At 34.2% G+C, this 24,288-nt stretch overlaps 2 protein-coding genes across 2 annotated transcripts; both read left to right on the top strand.

Annotated features, from left to right (window-relative positions):
* The first annotated feature begins 1,921 nt into the window (after nt 1–1,921).
* Nucleotides 1,922–10,963, top strand: LOC101266523 (hydroxyacylglutathione hydrolase 2, mitochondrial). Its single transcript, XM_004240933.5, has 8 exons — nt 1,922–2,220; nt 2,711–2,893; nt 4,007–4,210; nt 5,340–5,463; nt 6,647–6,747; nt 9,825–9,899; nt 9,995–10,093; nt 10,490–10,963. The coding sequence occupies exons 1-8, from the start codon at nt 2,164–2,166 to the stop codon at nt 10,634–10,636; spliced, it is 990 nt and encodes a 329-aa protein (XP_004240981.1). The 5' UTR covers nt 1,922–2,163; the 3' UTR covers nt 10,637–10,963.
* Nucleotides 10,964–13,003: 2,040 nt separating this feature from the next.
* Nucleotides 13,004–23,638, top strand: LOC101267242 (flowering time control protein FPA). Its single transcript, XM_004240936.5, has 6 exons — nt 13,004–13,485; nt 16,396–16,641; nt 17,295–17,435; nt 17,677–18,650; nt 19,072–20,459; nt 23,405–23,638. The coding sequence occupies exons 1-5, from the start codon at nt 13,240–13,242 to the stop codon at nt 20,438–20,440; spliced, it is 2,976 nt and encodes a 991-aa protein (XP_004240984.1). The 5' UTR covers nt 13,004–13,239; the 3' UTR covers nt 20,441–20,459; nt 23,405–23,638.
* The last annotated feature ends 650 nt before the right edge of the window (nt 23,639–24,288 follow it).

Raw genomic sequence — 24,288 nt, forward strand, 5'->3', positions numbered from 1 at the left:
ATTAAAATTATTAATTAATTAATATTAATTTAATGAGGTTTTGCAAAAAAAAAAAAAACTAGCTTAAGAATATTTTTTGTTTTGAATCATAAATTTCAAAAAATATTTTATTTAATTTAAATTTCTTCTAGCTTGAATTTATTTTATTTTAAAAGTACATAAAATAAGTGGATCTAAAAAATTGTGTGCTTCTCCTTCATTCATTCATCTTTAATGGTGCCTTCATTGCGTTGCCTTGGTTAATGGAGACACGTCTTCATGGAGGGTCCCACTCTCACATGACTCTAAAGAGTACCACTGCTCTATATTCGAGCTAATTTTAGTTAAACGATTATATTAAAGTTTGATTAAATTTAAAATAATATTAATAAATTTTAAGATAAAATATTACGTATATTATATATATTTATATACTCAAGGGGAATAAGCTTTATTCATCAAACTTACATAAATAAATAAAAAATTATTTATTTTTTTGTTATAATTTAAACACAAAATTTCATAACCTTTTTATTGGTGCTAAAATATGTAAGCTCTTTTGACTTTTTGCTTTTAAAATATAGAATTTATATTAAGATATTTTCACTTGATTTTTTAAAAAGATTTTGAAAATAACATTATCTTTAATTTGGTGCGATTTGAAATGGTCATTTAATATATTTAAATTTTTTTCTCTTTCTCGATCTCTTTAAAGTCACTTCACGGGAAATAAATATCTTTCTATAATTATGATATTAAGATAAGAATTTTCATTACTTGATAATTTCATGAATACATTACACTTTATATCACTAATAAATAGCATATAATTTTAATTTTTGTATACTAAATCACTAAAAAAATTTTTTTTTGTTGAAACTCAAATACTTTATTGGTTACTAGTCAGTGACGAAACTAAAATTTTAAGGTGCTGAGTGCCATATTTTAGAATAATTGTGTGATTTTGAAACTTACATAAGAAAACTCTAATAGCCCGTTTGGGCCCAAAAGTGATTATTGTTTTTTTTTTCCTTAAAAAAAGAAAAGAGAGAGAGGTATTTACAATTTAATCATATTTTTTAAAAGAAAATAAGTGTTTTTGGCAAGCAGCAAAAACTGTTTTTCAAAATCTTGAAGAAATAGATTTTCCTTGAAAAAGTGCTTTCAATTTTTTTTTCCAACTATAGACTTTGTTATTTGGTTGATAAAAATTACAATTGGACATAGTTGATAAAAAAAATATTTTTTTAAAAAAAGAATGGCAAAATACTAATTACAATTCATAAGTGTTTTTTTAAAATTAATTGGTCAAACAAAACTCATCAAAAATATGTATTTTAGAACAGTTTTGGAAAAGAAAAAGAAAAAGAAAAGAGAGAAATTTCAAAATAATTTCATTTTAAAAGTTTGCTCAAGTATAAAATTTTATTATTATTTTTGAAAATTAGCATATTTAGCATGTTGGTTTATTTTAATATTAAATGATCTCATGGATTCGAATCTAGCCAATCTTAATATCTTTTTTCAAATAACAAAAAGGTATATATTTGTAAGAAAAAATGTATGAGCCAAGGTTCGAACTGCTGACCTAAATAACAAAAAGGTATATATTTGTAAGAAAAAATATATGAGCCAAGGTTCAAACCATTGGGATGGCACTTACTATACTTATACCAATTTTGATACATACATACCTATAAATATAGAGTTCCGATTGAAATGACTAAGTGCCATGACACCCCACGTTACTACATAGATCCGCCTCTGTTACTAGTTCATGCTCTATATTTATGTGTCTTGTCCATTAATATTAAAATTAATAATGATGAATTCTTTTTAACAATTTTAAATATATTTATATCTTTTTTTAAAAAAAGAAACAAAATTGGAAAAGTAAAGTTGATTCTTTTTTATTTATAGTCATTCTAAAAATGTGACTTGCACTAAGTATAGGAAACATAGCATATTCTCTCTTTTTAAAAAAAAAATTATTTTTAATGATTTTATGTGATACTCATAATCCTAATAATTAATTAATTAAGTAGTGTGTTATAGAAGTGAGATTGTACTAATTAATAAAGAGTTAAAAGGCTAAAACAATCTGCGTGTGAAACCGTGTGCCAACCCACCATTGCCGTCCTCTACACACCTCTTTTTTACAAACAAAACTGCAAATGCTAAATTATGCGAACTTTCTCTAAAATTGCACCTTCCGCCATGGCTTCCTTCCCTTGTTCTAAGGTTTTTCTTCTCCTTTTTACTATGCATATTCTTTCTATATAGTCTGAATTATACTAGAGATTTTTTTTTTCCCGATTTTTTTGAATTATTCTGCGGTTTATGAGGAAATTTGAAGTAAATTGGAGAATCTGACTGATTCATTTCGCCTTTGTGCTTTTTGATGTATCTAAATCTGAATTCGTATATGTGTGTTCTTGCTGGTTGTGAGATTGATGTGAAGTATTCAACTGTTTTTCACTTGTTAATTAGGGCTGCTGTTTAGATTGTTTAGATGTTGAGACTGTTTTAAGATTTTAAAATGATTTTTTTCCCTCTTAAGTTGTGTATTAACTTTTATCTGATTTCTCGTGGTACTCAGTTAATGCTATTCATAATTAGGGTTTTAAAAGGGAATATACTTTGTCTGAGGTGATGCTTTAATTAGTGTGTAGATTCTTCGTCTTTTGCTTGCATTTCTTTTTAATTTAATTCTATTTGTTGATTTTCTTAGTCTCGGACGGGGGTTTGTGTATGGCCTGGCATGAGGCAACTTTCTCTTAGGAAGAATCTATTGTATGGGTTTATGCAGCTCCTTTCAATGCCGTTCAAGACTGTACGTGGTGTTAGTCGATCACTTCGAGTTTCTAAACTCTGTAGCATTACCAGTACGTCTTCATCTTTGCAAATTGAGCTGGTGAGTCTATAGTATTGGGCATTTTTAGGTTCTTATGTATACTGCAAGTTGTATCTTTATTTTAATAGTAAACACATAGCCTGTAATAATTTCATTTCTGGCTTGATTTCGATGTTGGGTACATTTAGAAAGAAGAGTGTGCTTAGCTTAGCGGTAAAAGGTAATGAGCAAAAATAATTACTTTATATGAAGACGCTCGGTATGACTGGGGTGGCTTTTTGATGTGGTATTAATCTTCCTGTATGTATCTAAAATCTGGCTGTGTACCCTGAAGTCACAGTGATTGATGATAGTCAGCTTTACAGTTAATACACACTGTCCTAATCATCCTGGAATTCTCTCTGCATTTCGTTGACTTTTGAGTCTTACACCTAGTTGGACAAAACAGGGAGTATGTTTGCTTCATGTAGAGCATATCTATCATATCTTCTCTTGTATGGCATAGGAAAACTTGGGTCTTAATCTTCAACCCCCCCGCACGCTCTATTCTGAATTAACTGCTGCACAACTGTAACAATCGGAATACTAGAAGAATGAATAGGGGAGGAGCTGGGTAGTTGTCCCTCATACTCTAAATGTGAACAGATTATTCCAGATTCAATATTATTTAGTTTAGACTTTTGGAGCGCTCCTCAGATTCCAATGGATGAAATTTTTGACTGGGAATACCTTTCTTTTAGTGCTTTGTATTCTCTTCTTTTTGTACTGGATAACATCCTTTTTGCCTAAATTTTACCATAAATAGGCGAAATGTTTCTTCAATGTTACCTTTGTATAACAAGAAAAAAGGCAAAATGCCCCTACGTTAGTCTTGCTAGAGTATCAAATGATTAAATAAGTTTCAGCTCAAAAAATGGTACTATGCTACTTTCATTTTGGGTGGAGAAGATGTTAAAGCTTGTTCGGTCTTATTTTCAGGAAGCCGAAGAGATTTACTAGCTGAGAATGAATAATATAATTTCTGCCCTTTCTGCTTCTCCTCCACTTCTTTCTTCTATGGCTTTCTTTTTATGGATGCGAGAGCATAAAAGAAATCATCTTCTTGACTCTACGTTGTAACAAGGATCTCCACCTCTAATGAGTTCTGCTGATCTTTCTGTTGTCAATTGTCAGGTACCATGTCTCCAGGATAATTATGCATATCTATTGCATGACGTGGATACTGGAACAGTTGGTGTTGTGGATCCTTCTGAAGCTGTTCCGGTTATAGATGCACTGAGTAGAAACAACCGTAATTTGACTTACATTTTGAACACACATCATCACCATGATCACACTGGTGGCAACATGGAGTTAAAAGCAAGGTATGGGGCAAAGGTAAGATGATGTTTTCCTGTTGCCACTCTCATTTGAAGTTGTGACGTTGTACAGAGATAAAATATATTTACTATGGAATTCAATAGCTGCTCTTGTGTTGGGATTACATTATCTATCTGTTTATATTTTTTTTTTAAGAAGGATCTATCTGTTTATATTGCAGTCACAAGTACCGTCTTATAACTAGTGTGGTTTTATACTTCTCTTAGAAGATAATACCTTCTAGTTACACGCAGCTATAATTTAAGTCTAGGGGTGAGTTGTGTTATGATGCAAAATATTTTCATGGAAAACAAGTGCTTGTCTTACTTTTCATAGTGTTTTGTAAGTAAGCAAAGTAATATTGTCCCAAGAGCATATATGTAATCTAGCATAATATTATGAGGGTGTGATGGGTGGGGAGTGGGGTTGGGGGCATTGGGTGGAGGGGAGGAGACAATGAACATGGAATGTAACTTGTGGAACTTGTTTCCCTACTATCATTAGGAAAGTCATTTTCCTCATTTTTAAGAAACTTTTTTTTCTCAGAGAAAATGTTTTGACCGATTGGGGAACATCTTCCTCATACCAAACATCCCCCAAGTCCAGTTTTTTCTGAATTACTCCAACCGTTTCATTTTCCCTTTCCTGTTTTTAATGTTTTTTTCCTCTTATTTTTTGAGTGGGTGGGACTGGAATGAGCGAATAGATAGGCAAAACTTCACCTGGATACAGGTTTTGGTTCAACATAGTTATCTTGTAAAATGGAGGAATGTAAAGTTGCTTTACCACTTCGCTCCTGTTGCCATAAATCTCAATGAAATGCTTTAAGAACTGTTGTGGCAACTGTCAGTATCTCTTCCAGGCGTTACTGGGGCTGATCAGTTCAGAGTACTTTGTTGAGAAAAAACCGTTCAGGCCCAGCTAAAAGCACCATACATTTTCAACATATTAACTGTTCTTCCAAGCTCACAATTTTGTTGTAGAGTTGGATAGAGATTTGGCTATAACTTCAAATTGATATTGCACTTAAAAGATCATTGGTAACTATAATGAGCATTTCTCTTTGATTAACAGATTAAGGATTAACATGTTTGTGCCAATTGAAATTTTGTCAGAAGAGGCTTTCATTTCGTACTTGATTTTGTAGGTGATTGGATCTGGAGTAGACAGTGATAGAATACCTGGTATTGACATAGCCCTCAATGATGGAGACCAATGGATGTTTGCAGGCCATGAGGTGTTTGTCATGGAGACTCCTGGTCATACACGAGGTTGTATTCTAATGCCTGATATCATTTGAAAATTGCCTTGAGTTGTCTCATAGTCTTCGTTGCTTTTAACTGTTAAGCTATCTGACGAAATAAATGTCCATTTCCCTGTCAAATGACACACTTCTTATTGTTTTGGTTTCTTCCTTTGTTTTTCTGCTTTTTGTCATGGTCAAACATCGGGTTCATTTTGGGAGCACAACACTATTTATCTCTCTGTAAATTTTCTTGATCTATTCTTTGTTTTAAGAAGTGACTGGTTCTTCAAGTTACTTTCTGGTCATGTGCTGAAGGAAATATCCGTTTAGTATAGGTGTTTGAACTCCAGTTGGGAGTTGGTTGACAAGTGCATACATGTTGATAAATTTTTTATCCAGTAGTATAATAACATCTAACATCTAACAAATGAGAACTTAGACTTTTACCACGATAATTATTGTCTCCTGTCTAATTTTACTCATGGAGGTATAAAGGAAAAAGATGACAGATCAAGGAAAAAATTATGTCTATCAGAAATGTGTTCCACTAAATGGAGCTGTAAAACCTTTTGAATTGCTTACTTACACTGTTCATCAGATCCCATTTCATGTTACACCATTTGATTGGGCATGTTCGTTTTATGTTACACTATTTGGTTGGGTACAATATCTAGGAGATATTTGTCACACTATTTGATTGGGTACAAAATTAAGGAGGATATTTGTTTGACGGGTAAATATATATGATATATAAATTTTAACTTTCTATAGTTTCTTCAGCTCATATCTATCTAACTAATCAGTTTAAGATTTGATGGTTATCTATTCAAAATTATCAAATATTATGCTAGTATAGACTACAGAAACTTTAGAGAGTTAATATTATTAATAGAATGATGTCAAACATGTTGGTGTGTTCCAACATAAAGGGTGTGTCATATGCTTTTGAGGTATAGTTAAAGTATGCCTCTTCTATATGGACCACAGTTGTTGGTTCTTGTCACATGATTTATAATGAGGAATCATAGATTTAGTTAAATTTAACTTTTTTAGACTCCACTGGTGGACCACACGGAGTATGTTGTTATAGATTTAGGACCAAGTGGGGAATGGGGATTACTTCCTTTTTAAATTGTTATCTTTTAGATGATCTTATGTGCGGGTTTAAAATCTCCTCAATTTTACTAATACAAAAAAATGCATGACAGGGCATATCAGTTTTTACTTCCCGAGATCTAAGGCAGTTTTCACAGGAGACACACTGTTCAGCTTGTCTTGTGGTAAACTTTTTGAAGGAACTCCCGAGCAGGTAAAGTATAGTTATATTTTGCAGGCTGCAACATCTGTTTTTTTCCTTTTATTGGACTGCTATATTGATTTTTTTTTTTTGATTTGGAGAATCAGATGTTGATGGTTGTCAACTGCCAATCTGAGTTGGACTAATTAATGACAATAAGTAAAACCAGTAGTTTTTCTTGTTTAACCTAAAGACTTGTTGTTACTGACGCAAACACGTGCTACTTTCTTCTTGTAAAATAATGGGATACATATTGTCAATTTGCTGATGGTATCTGTTTTTGTGGTATAAAAATCAAGCCCTCTTTGGGTTAGCCAACTAACGGTAGTTGATAACTGCCAAAAAATACTTTTTAAGTATTGAAGTTGATTTGTATAAGCAATTTATGTTCAATTTATGTTTTTAGATAGAAATTGTGAAACTGATGAGAAACAAATGTGTCCAAGATTTTTTTTTTTTTGAGCAAAAGGCAGAGACAATCAACCATCTGTTTTTACACTGTAAAGTGGTTAGCCAACTATGGAACTTGTTTACTAATTTCAGAGGCATAAGGTGGACTATGCCTAAAAGGGCAGGTCAGGCTCTAGTAAGCTAGACTATGAGGTGAGTGGTAGCATGGACAAAAACAGATGGAAAATTGTCCCAGCAGTGATATGGTGGATCATTTGGAAGGAGAGAAATTCGAGATGTTTTGAAAGTGTTAGCAGTCCTCTGCATAGGATTAAAACGAACTGCATTATCACTTTTTGCTATTGGTGTAGTTCGGAATTTATAGATGATCCTGTAGCGATTGTAGACATCTTATTGTAAGATGAGATAGGATCTAGAGATAGATTTTCCTTTTTTTTTTGGGTTGCTACGCCTACTCAGTTGTAAGTAGTTCTGTGATGTAAACTTTTGGGACCCAGCCTTAGTGCTGAAGATTTATACAAAAACTTGTTACCTTTGTCAAAAAAAATAAAATATGGAAGCAGACAACAGATTCTCAGTTGTTGGATCAGGAGAGGAGGCAGCAAAAGTTGAAGAAATGACGGAGAACTGTCTCACTCCGTATATAATGGACAATATGGAAAGAAAGAAACAATAGATGTTTTGAGGATAGTTTTATTCCTGTTCATGAGAACAAATGGAATTGTATTATATCCTTCTATTTTTGTGTAATGAAGAAAAAGTTGAAGAAGCTGAACAGTTAGAGGATCTGCTAGGGTCATAGAAATTGATTAGTCTTTGTTGCCTAATCCTCAAGTTTTCGGATATCTCCAGCATATCGTTAATGTTGTGGAATTCATTACCATTTTGACTTTTTTTAACAGAAAATTGGAATGAAGATATCTGGGACAAGGTAGGAGTAGCCTCTGTGTTGGACATGATGAGGTAAGGGACGGTGAGATGGTTTGGGAATGTGAAGAGGAGAAATATAGATAACCCATTGAGGAGGTGTGAGCGGTTGACAATGGTGGGTATCAGGAGAGGTAGAGGCAGGTTGATTGGGGAGAAGTGATTGCATAAGACATGAAACCTCTTGAGCTTATTAGGGACATGCCTTAAAATAAGAGGGTTTGGTGGTAACAAATTAGGGTAGAAAGTTGGTTGTTGAGCGATATCTCGCTTTCCTGAGGGATAGGATCGGTGTCGTACTTGTACCTTCTTTCTTACTGGTGGTATTAGCACCTTTCTCGATGTTTTTGGTTCTTTGATTTTGTTTATCACCTGTGTGTTTTGTGCTTTAGGTTATCACATTATTTTCGTTGTCATTACTGGTCTTTCTTTTGTATCTTTTGTAATGTTCTCCATATCACATTATTTCGTTGTTGTTACTACAACCACATATGTTTTTTCTTTTTCAACCTGCTTGGAAATGCGTTATTTAAAACGAGGATATAAGCAACTACCTTTCTAGCCCTACAAGGTAGGGGTAAGTTCTGCGTAAACGCTGCCCTCACCAGACCCCAATAAAACTGGGTATGATGTTGTTGTTTATAGTTAAAAACGTTGCCAAAGCAAAAGTGTTTGTAATATGAAAAACATTAGTTGGGAAGATCAACTTATTGTCTAGAGGGTGTTTGGATTGGCTTTTGTAAAAATAACTTATTAGCTAGATCTCATAAGTTGGTCGTATGAAACTTTTAGCCTTTTAACTTATTTTTGTACTTCTTTGGCCTAAATTAAGTGCTTTAAAACACTTTTTATCTTTCCTAAACACCACAAAAAATAGATAGAGAGCTTTAATGCCAAAAACAGTTGAAATAAGCTAAACCAATCCAGACACCCTCTTAGACATATTTTGACTTATATAAGCACTGTGATGTTTACAAAATGCATACATGAGCCATAAAGTGCTTATCAGCAAAACAATACTTGAAGCAACTAGCTGTCCTACAGTATTGTGATTTTTCTGTTTCTCTTCATTTTGTGATACTCATGTGTTTCACTTTCACCCGTTATTTTCATTTTGATTTTCCCTTTTTGTTCGTGTATTCTACTTTCTACTATTGCCTTCAAACACTGACGGTAGGTTAATTTGCTAGATGGAAACATATTTAATTGTAATCAAACCCAAAAGTCATTGCACCTTCGTTTAATGTAAAGAATGTGATAGGATGGAGTAATCCACACTATAACAAGACAAAATGCTGTAATGGTAAAAGCACTTCTGCCAACCAAGTGGTTGGGAGTTCAAATCACTAAGGGATAGAAATGGAAAAAAAGCACTGATGGTTCTAGGGAGGGTATTTTTGGCAGGTGTGGTTATTAGGAATAAGCTTACAACCTATCCGAACCATATACATGGTTGCTGTGAGCTAGCCAAGCCTAAAATGTGGTTGTATTGGAAGAAATATCGCTACCTATCCTAGGCAGTTGTTGCCTATGGTGCAGATTGATCGGGTTGTGAAAGAAGAAGTTAGACTCTGCCCGTTATAGTGCTATCTGATCTGCAATTGAAATGTGAACAAATGATGCATCAACCTATCTGAACAGATCTATGTCTGTTGGGCAGAAAATATATTTGAGAGGGATAGCTTGCCAACCAAAAATAATGAATAGTAGAGTATATGTTCCTGTTTATACTTATCATCTTAATGTTACAGATGCTCTCTTCACTGGGGAAAATCACATCCTTACCAGACGATACAAATGTCTACTGCGGCCACGAGTATACATTGGTAAATTGAGTTTTGAACAACTGTTTCTTGTTGATAACTCAGTGCTAGCATTGACAGTATCTTCTGACCTGATTATTTGACATGTTTCTTAACAGAGTAATTCGAAGTTTGCACTTTCTATAGAACCTGGAAATGAAGAATTGCAGTCATATGCTGCACATGTTGCCAATCTTCGCAGGAAGGGCTTGCCAACAGTAAGTTTATTTTGCTGAAAACTGTAATGAGAACAATTTTTCACTTGACCTGAATTTTAAACCTTAAAACTTTTGGGACACTCGTATGAGTCACGAGAATGCTTGGTTGTTTTGTATTTGACCCTGTTAAATATTTTCAACTTACGCCTTTACCCATTGGTGTGCTAAGGTGCCCAATAATATCTTAGTAGGATAAAAGATTTATTGGTAACCAGTGACATCACCAAGAAGACGCTAAAATTTCCAAAGATATACCATAGAACTTGTAGACTGAGGAATCTAGAATTAAGCTATTGACTTCTTTCATTTCAACCAAAACACTGCGTAGATAAAATCATGTGTGGTATATTTCTGTTAATAGTCAATATTTGCTAAATATTTCATTTATGGTGCTAGATTCCAACAACCCTGAAAGCAGAGAAGCTATGTAATCCATTTCTTCGAACTTCAAGTACAGAAATCCGGAAGTTGCTGAACATTCCAGCCACTGCAGATGATGGAGAAGCCTTGGGAGCCATTCGCCGTGCCAAGGATAACTTTTAGGTTGTCATGGGAATTGGCGCCATAGACGACCCAGAAAATGTGTTAAGATAACTAGTGCCTTACCATTTTTTGTACAGGAATAGTACATCTACCAGCCATGGAATACCTGATTCCTGTTCATGTTCACAATTAGCTTGTGGAGAGTCCAATTGTTGCCTTGAACAGTCTTGATTCAACCTGGTTAAACTAGACCCATTATAGATGTTACAGTGACAAGTGCTCTTTCCTTTTTTTTTTCTTTCTTCAAATTACTAATGTTTCTTTTGTGCATCAAGATGGAGATATATTTCTGTATTTTGTAATGAAGATAATGTCCATTTTTCTCAATCCTGCAATTAAAGATAACAATCTGCAAATCCAAGAAAATCCCATTCCCACACCGCATCCCATCTATTAAGCAACAACTCAAGGTATTGTTAGGGGTTGTTTCGTATGTTGGACAAGTATAGAGTTAATATCTTAAAAGATCACTCAATTTAAGGAATTTATCTTAGCAAAGTTATTAAATATATTTTGTCTCACTAATATTATTCAATTTATGTTTTTATAACAATAAAATTACTTAATTAAATTTATCATTAATTTAATATATAAAATTACTTTTATTGATTAGACCCAAATTCATTCACAATACTGCAATTTCATCTTCCTGCAATTTCTCTGTACATTTTGAGCCTGGTTTTAGTTATTACTGAAGAAGTCCCAAATTTAGAAACTTTTACATAATTAAGCTGTCGATATAGACGAACCATTTCGAAATGACACATACAATAACGAAAATATGTTGCATAACCCGTTATCAGAACAAATTGGCAGTTATCTATACTAATGAATCAAGATTTTGAATTTTTTACAACTGAAAAATTTAATAACTTTGTAAAATCATAAGCTGAATAAAATATGGTTGTAACAAAAGGGGGAAAAATATCGTGTAAATAATATGGAAGAGGAAAAAGGGAACAAATTAAAATTTGGTTTTAATTATTGCTGAAGAAGTGTGTGTGTTTTTAGTTAGGTTAGTGGGTAGAATTGTGAATGAATTTGAGTCTTAACTGTATGTGGATATAAAGAGAATATTATATTATATATTTATAGATGAATAATAAATTTAGTTGAGTAGTTTTATTGATTTAAAAACATAAGTTGAAAGATTTTAGTGATTTAAAACAAAGTTTAATCACTTTACTAAATAAATTTTCAAAGTTGAATGACATTTTGAGATCTTAACTCGACAAGCATACATAATTTATTCTTGTAGAGGCGAACTAATAGTATTGAGATTAGTTATTTTAGTATAAAACATTGAAAAGGATAAAAGTACCTTTGAGGTTGTTCAATTTTGTTTTCTGTTCATTTTTATTGGTCATATTATATCTTTTAAAATAATTATTTAATTAATTTTTAAAATCAAATTTGTTTGATACGTTAAACAACTTTTTGTATGTTAAAAAGTTATACTAAAAATACTGTAAATTGCTATCTTTTGTGTATCAATAAAATATTTTAGTGAATTTTTTTGTAATTTAACTCTGAAAAAAAATTATGAAAATTAAAAATGAACAAAGATATAAACAAAATACCTCCTTATAGTTCGTTTTATGATATCTAGTTATGCAACCTTCCCAACTAGGGATATTTATTATAGGCTAAAATATTTGCTATTGTGCATAGTTTTTCATTATTTTATATTAAAATTGATAGCGTTTAGGGGTGGGCATTCAGTAATTCGGTTCGATTTCGTTCTTTTTTCATTTTTTTTGATTTTCGATTCTTGTACAATGTGTACCGAATACTGAAACGAAATAATTCGGTTCGATTCAATTTTTATTATTTCGATTCGATTTTTATTATTTCGATTCGATTTTTATTATATCGGTTCGGTTTTGTTATTTCGATTTTTGTAATAGGCCTGCTTAGTTGGGCTATTAAATATTTACAAATTTTTTTGTTTGATTTTTCAGCTTAATGAGCTAAAAATAGTTACATCAAAAAGTGTCTTTTAATTTTTTATTTTAAATTATAATATTTATTATTTAACATTAATAATTAATATAATATAAATATATATTATAATATAGTATATTTCGGTAAATCGAAATACCGAGTAACACAAAATTACATACCGAAAACCGAACCAAAATACCAAAAAAATACAAAAACATATACCGAATACCGAAAAACCAGAACTGAAATATCAAAAAAATTCAGTTCGATACGGTGTTTCGATTTTTCGGTGTTTATGCCCAGCCCCAATAGTGTTAGACTCGAAGAAATAAATAAAATAAATAAAAGAGAAACCAAAAAGAAAAAGAAAAAGAAAAAGGACAAAGCAGAGGGTTAAATCTGTCTATTTACAATTACAAGCACATGTAACCCACCTACAACTTTTTGTCTTCAACCGAAAGCCCCTTATATCAATCGTCGCCTCTTCATCTCCTTCCCCTCTTTTAAGATAAGAAAAAAAAAACCTAAACGCCATTCACAAACCTCAATTTGCTTCTTCTTCTTCTCCGTTCAATCAATAATCTATCTTCTTCTCGATCTAATTACTACTTTTTCTAGGTATCGTTTTCGTGTTTGATTAGTTTTCTAGGGTTTCAGTAATGGCGCCGCCTGGAGAAATACCGTCGAACAATCTATGGGTTGGTAATATAGCACCAGATGTTACTGATGCAGATCTAACGTCTTTGTTCCAGAAATACGGACAGCTTGATAGTGTAACCGCTTATTCTTCTCGCGGATTTGGTTTTCTCTATTTCAAAAACATCAACGATTCTAAGGAGGCTAAAGACGCGCTTCAGGGATCCCTCTTCCATGGAAATCCTCTTAGGATTGAATTCGCAAAGCCGGTTTGTGTTTTTGATTTTCTGTCTATTCTGATTCTCATTCGGATGGATTTTTGTTGTTTATTCATCAATTACTTGTTAATTTTTTTTACTAAAATTTTCAACCTTGTGTTTCTCCTTAATCTATCGTCTAGAAAAAGTTCGCACTCTCAGAATCAAAACAAAAAAAACATATTAAAAGACCAGACTTACGCAGATCTGCGAGATTATGAGTAGATGCGTAGAAAAAATAGAAGACATAGATTAAATACATTAGGAAGAACAGTATCACAGAATTTCTTCGTAAATAGAGGAACGTATCGATTTGGATGGTATGCGATGAACGAAGATAATCGTACAATTGTATTCTTTTCATATATCTGAAAATTAAAGTTGAAAATTTACCGTTTGCAACATATATGCGTCTGGTATTCAATACCTTTACGAGATCCATTCGTATGGTGTTCATTTCCTTCCCAACCATTGACCGATCGATCTCTTTGTAACTAAACTTGTTAACTGAACAGAACTAATTCAATATAAAATACAATTAATTGTCTTGAACCAACAAAGTATGTGGTGCACTTGCCTCATCCACGGCTCATGATGTCTCGGGTTTGAGTCCTGGTTATGAAAAAATCCTTTGGTAGGGAGTGCTTTCTCGAATCTGGAATAGTCGGACTCTAATATGGTTCCGAACACAAATTAAAAAAAAACTGTTGCAGATAAAGTGATTGCACTAATTGATTTTAGTTTATGCTGCTGAAAGCTTCATTGGCGCGTAGCGATCTCAGATGTAATAATAGTACTAAAAGTCATCTTCTTCAACTATTTTTCTCAGATTTTTAAAGTTTAGACATTGAAATTTAGACTGCGAAACGTGCTCAAATTTTGATCCTAACATGGTAGATGTATTATATTGTTCTGGCAGTGAATAAATCAAAAATTTTGATCCTAACATGGTAGATGTATATTGTTCTGGCAATGAATAAATCAATTCTAGAACGTTACATACTGCTTCAAACATTGAAGCACGATCTGCAGTTAATACCCTTTTGCTTACGATCTGCAATGAATACCCTTTTGCTTCCCCAAATTTGATGCGCAACCATCCTAACATTGCAACGTGAGTTTCACCCCAGTTTTAACTTAAATATTATAGATATTTATAATTTATATATACAGTCTAATTGATAAGAGTCTTGTGCGACTTAGATTTCAAGTCCTTTTTTAAGTGTTCAAAATGTTAATTGATGTGTTGAAATATTGTTTAGGCATATGGCTGAAAGATTCAAATTTTATATAAAATTTTAATACAAATTCTATTTATTGACTACTTGAGAAATAATTCGTCGTTTCTCCAAGAGAAATGTGTATCTATATTATCAAGGAAGTCAAATACAGGTCAGAATAGACTAAAGTTTCACCTATCAATGCAATGGGTATATCGTGTACGCCATCCCTATATAAAAATAAATTAAATAAAATTAAATATAAATAATAATAATAATAATAATAGAATCAAAGAGAGAACTATATGCTGTGAATGTTTAGGCGGTATTTGTTAACATATGGAAAATTATTATATAAGCAAGCATCCCCTTAATTAAAAGAATTATTGAATAAGCATTTTGCACATGAAGTATAGGAGGTTCTTAACTCCTCCCAAAAGTATGATCAAGACTTCATAATATTCTGAAAATGACCCTGTTTTGTCACCTATTTGCTCAGGGAATAAAAGAGAACCAGGCCCTCCATGAAAATAGGCACCTGAAGCAAAGTTAAGATACTCTATTCAGTTATAAACGTGTGTGGAATAAAACAAATTATATGCATATATGACGAGTCTCTTCATATACATATTGGACTTGGAGTCTGTTTGGTTGGGCTTATAAAAGTTATTATGGCTTAAAAGCACCTAAAATAAGTTTATCCAAACAGACTCTTTAAAGCAGTGTTAAGTTTGACTTGTAGAGGGTGTCTGGTGATGCAGTTTTTAAATTCTGATTGCTAGAGGTCTGTCTAACTGTATATTCAAAAAGGTGGTTATGAGCTATTACCAAGAGCTAATACTTGCTAAGAGATACGAAGAATGAACATCCTAGTACCAAAAGTTCAACTTCTCATTCCTTGGGACTAGTCATCAAACCAACTTTAGTTGGATTACATGCACTTCTAATGACTAGAGAGCTCTCTCTCGCTTTAAATAATGATATGTAATATGTTTATCCCTCAAAAGAGGCTATATCTTATTCTGGTTATGATAAATTAGGTGTGGATCTCCATGTGTTCCCTAATGTCCTTATGTACTAAATGCATCCCGCTTCAGAGGTAGCTAGTCCCTCGGGATCCTTAAGTGATCTGCTTATTAATTTGAAATGGTTGGCAAAAGATGCATATGTATATGGATAGTTTGGGAAGGATTCAAACTGAACTATAGATGTCATGAATCAATATTTACTGGGAATAGACAAAGGGCATGTCCATACAAATAAATTTGAGTTCATTTGTTTTTTGGGATTGTGATTTTGGCAAGTATATGTGATACAGAATTGTTTTGGGATATCCTCATTAAATTAACTAGGAGACTGCTCCCTTGTACTTAATGCCTTCATCATTTTTACTGATGGTAAAATGTGCACTATGACACTGTGTTCATGTGGAATTTCTATAACTCTACACCTGTTGGTTGAATCATTGTTGTGTTTTGTAGTACTTGTAGATCCTTTACCACTATGGGTACCTTAACTCTCATCACTTGATGACTGAAAACATTTTATGATTTTTGGAATAGTAGTCAAAGTGCTGATTTATTTTCCCGGCATGATTCTTCTTGCATTTCTTTAGTTACCTGTCTGTTACTTGTGGTTCTCATTGTCTATTGTACTGTGTCAGGCAGTTAGTCTAACACCAGTTATGCTGTCTGGTTTGCAGGCAAAGCCATGCAAAAGTTTGTGGGTAGCAGGGATTAGTAAGTCTGTGTCAAAAGAAGAATTGGAAGATCAATTCAAGGGATTTGGTACAATTCAAGAATATAAGTTCATCAGGGATCGCAACACCGCATACATTGATTTTGCTAGACTGGAAGACGCAGCAGAAGCACTGAAGAACATGAATGGAAAAAAATTTGGTGGCGAACAGATTCGTGTGGATTATCTCAGGTCACAACCTACGAGAAGAGTAAGTTTTTTTCTCTACAGAAAGGTTTACTCTTACTAAAGAGATTTGATTCATTTTCTGCAGTGCTACATTTTGTTGAGGAAAATGTGTTATGATATGGAAGTAGATGTGTCAACCTTAAGAATGTTGGTTTTAGCTTTGGTAAATGTGGTTTGGTGTCTATACAGAATTTCTTCTGCGCGACAGACACCTTGCTGGCACGAGGCATATAGAGTTTGGTGATAAGAATCAGAGTCCGAATTGAAGAGGAAAGTATATTATTAGTTTTTAGTTAAGAGATGGATTGTTAAACTCTCGCATGGAAGCTTAGCAAAACTATAGTAGGTCCAAAGTCTGAATAAGAGAGGAGGATCGTGGTAGATTGTCGACAAGCTTAGGATAATTTAATTACGATGAAGTTTATGAATACTTTCTATGGGGCTTGCCTACATAGAATGTGTTCTTGAATAGATTCAAAAGGATTTATAAGTTGAAACAAAAGGATGTAAAAGACTCATATATCCGGAACCAACTAGTTTGGGTTGACGTGTAGTTGATTGATTGATTGTTTCTTGCTAGCACAACGTTTGGGTTCACCCAGTAATCTTCTTTTTGAGTTATGGATATTTATGTTGCATGCTTCCATGAATATGATGGTATCCTAAATCTTTCAGGAGCAAGGACCGGAGTATCGGGAAATGAGGGATGGACAGTATCACAATAGGAACGTTGGCCATCCTGACAGTCGGCTTATGCCTCAAGATTTTGCCAGGAACTACTCTGATCCTATGCATGCTGGCTTCAGAAGGCAACATGTAATGCTCCTTTGTCTTTGAAAGATTTCCAATGCTTTTCTTAAAAGTTGTTTTGAGTCTAGAAATACAGGATATGTTTGAGTCCTTTGTTGTGTGGGATTGTCATCTTTCCTCCTTTTGTACTGTTTGGTATATCCAAAAAAATGAAGGAAAAATAGGCTGTTAACATGGTTCTATAGTTTGAATGAAGTATGCATGTTTGTGAGTCCTAATGTTCACTCTGTTTTCCTCTTTTGTGCAGCCATTTCAGTTGCCAGTGGGACAAGGACATGGACAACCTAGTAAAATCTTGTCTATAGGTTATCCTCCTTCTGTCCATGTCGACGAGGATATGCTACACAATGCTATGATTTTGTTTGGTGAGATCAATGGAATAAGAACATTTTATGATAGAAATTTCTCATTGGTTGAGTTTAGAAGTGTGGAGGAAGCCCAGCGTGCTAAAGAGGGTTTGCAGGGCAAGCTTTTCAATGATCCGAGGATCACAATTGAATATTATAGCAGTGGTCCTGCACCTGGCAGAGAGTATCATCCTTCAATTATAGGCCCAACAACTGACTCTTATCCCAATGAAAATTCATTCCAACCAGCACAGATGGGTATGTTTGGCCATAACCGTCCTATGTTGGCCTCTAATGTACCTGGACATTTGCCACCTTTTGGTATTCATGGTCCTGAAATCCCAGCTAGGCCTTTGGGTATGCAAGGCAGATTTGACCCTACTATTTCAGGCCCAGAATATACTGATTTGCCAGTAGCCAGTAAATTGCGAGATACAAGTCCTCATAATGTTGTGGGGGGCCCAAACTGGAAGGCGGCATCTCCAACACCAGGGATGCTTTCTTCTCCTTCAGGTGTGCAGAAAGCACCGAGTAGATCTGCCATTCCTGGCCGGGATGTATTTGATTCTAGCCAACTTCAAAGAGAATCTAAGAGATCAAGGATTGATGGGGCATATGATAATTCTTATCCCCATAAAAGAACAAGTGACAGAGCTGAACAATATGGATTGGGTCCATTTGGTACTAATGTTCCTTCTGGTCCCGTTACAGTCGGTCAAGCAAATAACAGTGTTAGCCCTCTAGATGCAAGAATTTCTCCTGGACAGCGCCTTCCTGGGCATAATTATATATGGCATGGCACTATTGCCAAGGGCGGAACGCCTGTGTGTCATGCTCGCTGTGTTCCTATTGGGGAAAGTATAGAATTTGAGATGTAAGTATCATTTGTACTTACCTTATTGCTTCTTGAAGGACATATGAGTTTTTGGGATTGTCTTTATGATTTAACGCTGTTTCAAGATTTCTCAGCTTGTTGATGTCAGTCAATAATCATCTTTCCAATTTATTTTTTCAACTGATGGTCTCTACAATCTATAATTTTTTCTAACCTATGGGGGCCTGAAGGAGTGGGGGGATTCTGTCAAGGAAAGCTGTTAGCACTGGCATATGTTTGATTTTCTTTGGCTAATTGAAGTTCCATGATAAGCTTTCTTCTTTAATAACATTCATCTTTGTTAAACTAATTTGGAACTAATATATACAACATCTTATTGTTTTTTCTTCATTCAGTTGCATGCACCGTATTACTTGTAGATGTAATATATTCTTAACTCCTTCCATGTTTCTTTCTGCAGCCCTGAGGTAGTCAATTGCTCCGCGAGAACGGGACTAGACATGTTGACCAAACACTACGCAGATGCTGTTGGGTTCAACGTTGTGTACTTCTTGCCTAATAGCGAAAAGGACTTTGCTTCATACACCGAGTTCCTGGGTTACCTGGGTTCAAAGGATCGGGCCGGGGTTGCAAAATTTGCTAATGGAACCACTTTGTTCTTGGTGCCACCTTCTGACTTTCTTACGAAGGTTCTGAAAGTTGTTGGTCCAAAACGTCTGTATGGGGTGGTTCTAAAGTTTGCACATCATATGCCTAGTGGCACATCCTTGCCACAAGAGTCCAGTCAACCTCAGTATGTCGATGCACCACGGATGCCATCTTCTCAAGCTGCCTATGATGCAATGCCTTCCGTGGAAAGGGTTCCGCAGATGAACTATAATCAGGTTACTCTAGAAGATATGAAGCTGCCTTCAAAAGATTACGGTTCTCTAACTGCTGCATATGCAACAAATACTGTGCAGCCAAGTAATTCTGCTGCATACCCCTCGAGTTATGTACACCAAAGCAATGCTGCAGCGCCAGCCCAAGCAGGCGTCTCTTTGACCCCTGAACTTATTGCTAACCTTGTGAAGATTCTACCAGCTAGCCAGTTGCTAAGTGTGGAAGGAACAACCATGCCTGCAGGAGCTTCTGCTGGAATGCCTGCATCGGATGTTGCTGTTGGACCTGGTAAAGTGCAGCAACAATCTTGGAGATATGACCAGCAAGCTCCTGGTCAAGCTGCTGATCACATGTTTTCCAGCCAATTTAACAACCAAACACAGGTTTTACCACAGCTCCAAGCTCATCCGCAAGTCTTGAACACGCCTAGCCATTATTCTCAAGGGGCTACTAGTTTTAACCAAATTCAAGACCACAACCTCAACCTGCAAGCACAAGGTGGTCCTCCTCAGACATTGCCCTCGACCATCAATTCTCAAGGTACACAGCTCTCAGCCCAGCCCCATATTGATCGGCAGCTTCAGCTTGGAAGGCATCAAGATGCTGCCAGTGCTTCCGGGATAGCTCATGCCACAGATGCCGTAGGACATTATGGTTCATCTGTTCCTCAACAACAAACAAATCTTGCATCATTGACCAACCAGACTCATGGTGCTAATGTTTCCCAGCCACAAGCTGGCATGCCTGGTGCCTCTGGCATGGGGCTTGCAACTCAAATGCAGCAATTGCAGTCTGCACTTTATGGGTCAGCACAGGAGGGATCAGAATCGGAGGTTGACAAGAACGAACGCTACCAGGCAACTCTATTATTCGCAGCTAGTCTCCTCTCTAAGATACACAACCAGAAGCCAAGCAGTCAAAGTGGGCAAGGATCAGACAATCATTGAGAGGATCTCCTTGAGCTAGGTAAATGTCCAACTCTTGACTTGTGGATTGCTTTTTAAAATTTTTCACTCTCGAGGTATTTTTGTGCTTAATGGGCTCTCTCCCTTCTTTTTGACTAGTTATGTGGTTTCAGTGTCTAGTCCACCTCTTTTATCCCCCTCCCCCTTCCCTTTTGTTTTTTTCTAAAAAAAAATGACTGGTACAATCCATTCAAAGAGAAGAGAGAGGATCAACGCTCTAGCTAGTAATTCTTTTTTGGAAGTGTAGACATTCAGTATTTGTAGGCCTGGAGATGAAAGTGATCTAGATGCTTAATGATGGTTGGGTGTTAAGTTTGGCATCAAATAGAAATATTTCAATAAGTGAAAAGCTTTAATGGTTGCAGAAAGATTGTGACAAGTTGGAAGTTTGCTTGTGAAATTAGTTATTACTGGATATTTTTACTGTAGTCTTGTTAGAAATTTTCCAGGAGGCACTTTCTTTGTCCATATGACTATATTTAATAGGAGAAATCAACGGGATAAGTCAAAATGATTCATGGACATTTGAACAAGACTCCATATTCAATTGGTTTTTCAGTGGTGAAAATTGACGAGGGTCATAGATGTCTAGCATCTATTGTTTGCATCAGACGTTTTAGGTTGACAAACTTTAGTGGTGGGATAGTAGTTCTATTCTGAATATATTGCCTTTAAGCCTTCATGCTCTGGAATTCTGTAGATCAGTAGGGATCCTCTCTTTACCAGTGACACATTTCTTTTTGTGAGGCGGTCTCTCTTTTTCAATCTGACCATTTATATCTACTGATTGTTGAACCCAAAAAAAAAAAAAAGGAAATTATCTATTGAATGTGTTCGCCATGTCCAGTTGTTTAGCATTTTTAGAGCCTCGCCTTTATGCACTCTAAGCTAATAACATAATATTATGTGTTAATTACTGCCACCGTCTTATTGGTTTAGTGGGAGCATTCTTCGTTTTGCCTGCATGATTACCCCAACTTCTCTTATTTGTTAACTTTTTCACCATATTTTTGTTGCTACTTTTATTTTGGTCTCGTGTTTTTCATATGCATTAGTTTAGGATATGGTGGTTTATACTGATATGGTATTGTAGCTTTCTTTGGATGAGCTTCAGTATTTTGACTATAGTTGATCTATATTTTCTGTTAGTAGAATTCAAATAACAAATGCTTAATATTACTAAGTTGAGTTGTAAATTGGCGTTGTGGAAAACTATAATTCTACTGAATCTTGGAACATATATTCCTGCAGTATTTAATATGCTTGCTCTTCATCAATATATATTTTAGGAATATACCAAGATATATGAAATACAAACTCATTACAAATATCCAAAACTCTACGCAAGAACACTAGCCAAATATCAATATTCGTGTTTCCAGTAAAATAGGAATCTCTACATCTAGACAACACTTCTCTGTAACGACTACAGCTATTTGGCTGTGCATTTAGTTTCAACAAACCTGCACATTGACTTAAAATGCTATCTTCCAATCGCTTAAATGTTCTCTCAAATTAGTAGCTCTTGCCGCTTGCTTCCCCCTAAGAAAACCATTGCTGATGCATTCACTTGGACAAGGTGATGATAGTGCAGCAAACGAAATCGTTATCAAAGCTGGATAGGCGATAGGCTAGGCAAGTTCTTAAGTAACAATTGAGTCTAATCCCTTTGGAGGATGTTTTGGCCTTTCCATGGGCGACTATGGCTTTAGTAACCATGTTAAAATTCAAGTTTGGGGTAGGCAAAAGAGTCTACACATAAGAATGATAACTTTGTTTCACTGTAAAGCAAAAATAGCACAAAAATGTGGAATAAATGAACTTTGTAAACCTTGAAAAGATAAGCACTGCGAGTTTTTTGTCTTAAAAAAAAAAAGGAAGACCAAAATCCCCCCACTTGAAATATAAAATATCATTCGATTTAAACATACCTGCTTAAGATCTCTACTATACTATGCTTTGCTGCTATTATATTAACAACTTAAACATTATGATTTGCTGGATAACAGTAGATATGTTTTAGTGAAATCTTCCTTCCCATGTTCGTTATTGAACTCCATTCTAATGTTGCAAACATAAATCATTCCCCCATCTTCCCTTAAACTTAGGAATTGAAAATTGGAGAACATGGTTCAGTTCTATTTTATGTATGTCCCTTTCGCAACGTCCTTTATCCGTTTACTAAATGCAAAGACTATTAGACAGGCAAATATTCATATTGATGCAGCTGGGCGAGTTTTATTACTATTAAAACACTGCTCATCGCTTGGTTGGTCCGTTCCAAGAACGTGGCTAAGTGGTCAATTAAAAAATGTTTTTAAGATTCGGGTTCTTTTTTATTTTTGTCCTACTCCTTTTCTCATTTGATGATCTAAATTTTAAATAAAGTCAAGTCTCCTTTTATAAACACAATTCATAAATTAAGTAAAAATATTTAGAATCTACAGCCTGGTAAAATTCATTTTTTTTAAAAAAAAGATTGTTGAATCGTAGTCTTAACTTCTTATGTACTTGGAATAAAAATGATTAGGGACTCTTCTCATATTTATGGCAAACAAAAACCGTTTATCTATTTGACCTTTTGGCTCTGCCAGGTGGGTTTCAGCGGCAAAAATATTAAATTAGGAAAAAAGAAGCCAAGATGCTAAAGCATGTATTATAGAAATAACCTTAAAATTAATTTGGTGAAAATTACTTTTTGCGGTTACATGTAACATTTTGTGTTTTTATTTTCCAGTAAATAAATAGTATAAGACTGACGTTGACGGTAGTAACCAGAAAATTCGAATTCAATTGACTTCTTTTAAATCGCATTTCTTCTAATTCAATTGATTATCAGTTCTATTTATACATTTTATATGTCAATTTCATAGCTTAAAAAATCAAAATTTGCTTTTAAAAAATCCCTTTTTACAGTTTTTTTTTTAAATTTTTTATGCTTTATAGGTAGGGATGATGAAGATCGAGACAGAGTAGTGTGAAGGCTAAATGGACCGACGCAGATTAGAACTTTATACTCAGCGTTTAGCGTTTTGATTGTAACTTTTCTGAAAAATTGAAACAAATTTTACTTAATGTTTGTTTGTTAGCATGAGTTGTAGACATATTCAAACTCTTTTGTAGTCTCTTCGAAAATATTGATTTTCTTAAATCAAAGGGTTAGTGTTAAAGCTTATTCAATCATGAATGTTGGTAGTAAGTTTGAGTACCTTTTAATGATTTTAATTCAAGAAGTTTATAAACTATAACAGTACTTCTGATTAGATTTCGTTATATAAAAGGCCTGTTGCCTCAGGGTAAAGTGAGGGTTCGTGTGTTCAAATGAATCTAATAGTTTTTATGTAGATTATATATTTATATTTGAAAATTAAACAAATATATGTTAGATTAATTTGTGAAATTTTTACAAAAATAATTGACAGTTCAATAATATCATGAAAATACTTTTCATGCTATAATTGGGGTTCAATCCCTCTCCCTCTTTTTTTCTTTCTTTTTTTTAAAAAAAATTAAAACTCTAAACTCTTAATTTTAGCTCCGCATTTAGTTACCTTTAGTTGAAAAATTGGAGGTATTATATTATATATTAAAACCACAGTCCATTTCTTCTCTATTTTCTTTTTTTTTTGGTAGCATCCAGACATGAAATTTGAACTGATAAATCTTTCTCACCAATCTGTAATATTACAAATATTTTTCTTGTAAAGTGTGAGATTATTTTATACAAATAAAAGGAATAACTACAGTTGAATGCATTCACTTTTTCTGGTTCTGTTTTGATCGACATTAAAAAAAAGTTTTTTTTTCCAAGTGCTTTACGTTTTCTTTAA

Source organism: Solanum lycopersicum, chromosome 6 (genome assembly GCF_036512215.1).
Source record: "Solanum lycopersicum chromosome 6, SLM_r2.1".
Taxonomy (NCBI): Eukaryota; Viridiplantae; Streptophyta; class Magnoliopsida; order Solanales; family Solanaceae; genus Solanum; species Solanum lycopersicum.

What these genes read in the sequence shown, in the direction of transcription:
- LOC101266523 (XM_004240933.5), top strand. Translation starts at nt 2,164, where the DNA reads ATGCGAACTTTCTCTAAAATTGCACCTTCCGCCATGGCTTCCTTCCCT. An exon ending in CATCTTTGCAAATTGAGCTG is followed by an intron (nt 2,894 to 4,006) that starts GTGAGTCTATAG and finishes GTCAATTGTCAG; the next exon opens with GTACCATGTCTCCAGGATAA. An exon ending in AAGCAAGGTATGGGGCAAAG is followed by an intron (nt 4,211 to 5,339) that starts GTAAGATGATGT and finishes TTGATTTTGTAG; the next exon opens with GTGATTGGATCTGGAGTAGA.
- LOC101267242 (XM_004240936.5), top strand. Translation starts at nt 13,240, where the DNA reads ATGGCGCCGCCTGGAGAAATACCGTCGAACAATCTATGGGTTGGTAAT. An exon ending in GGATTGAATTCGCAAAGCCG is followed by an intron (nt 13,486 to 16,395) that starts GTTTGTGTTTTT and finishes TCTGGTTTGCAG; the next exon opens with GCAAAGCCATGCAAAAGTTT. An exon ending in GGTCACAACCTACGAGAAGA is followed by an intron (nt 16,642 to 17,294) that starts GTAAGTTTTTTT and finishes TAAATCTTTCAG; the next exon opens with GAGCAAGGACCGGAGTATCG.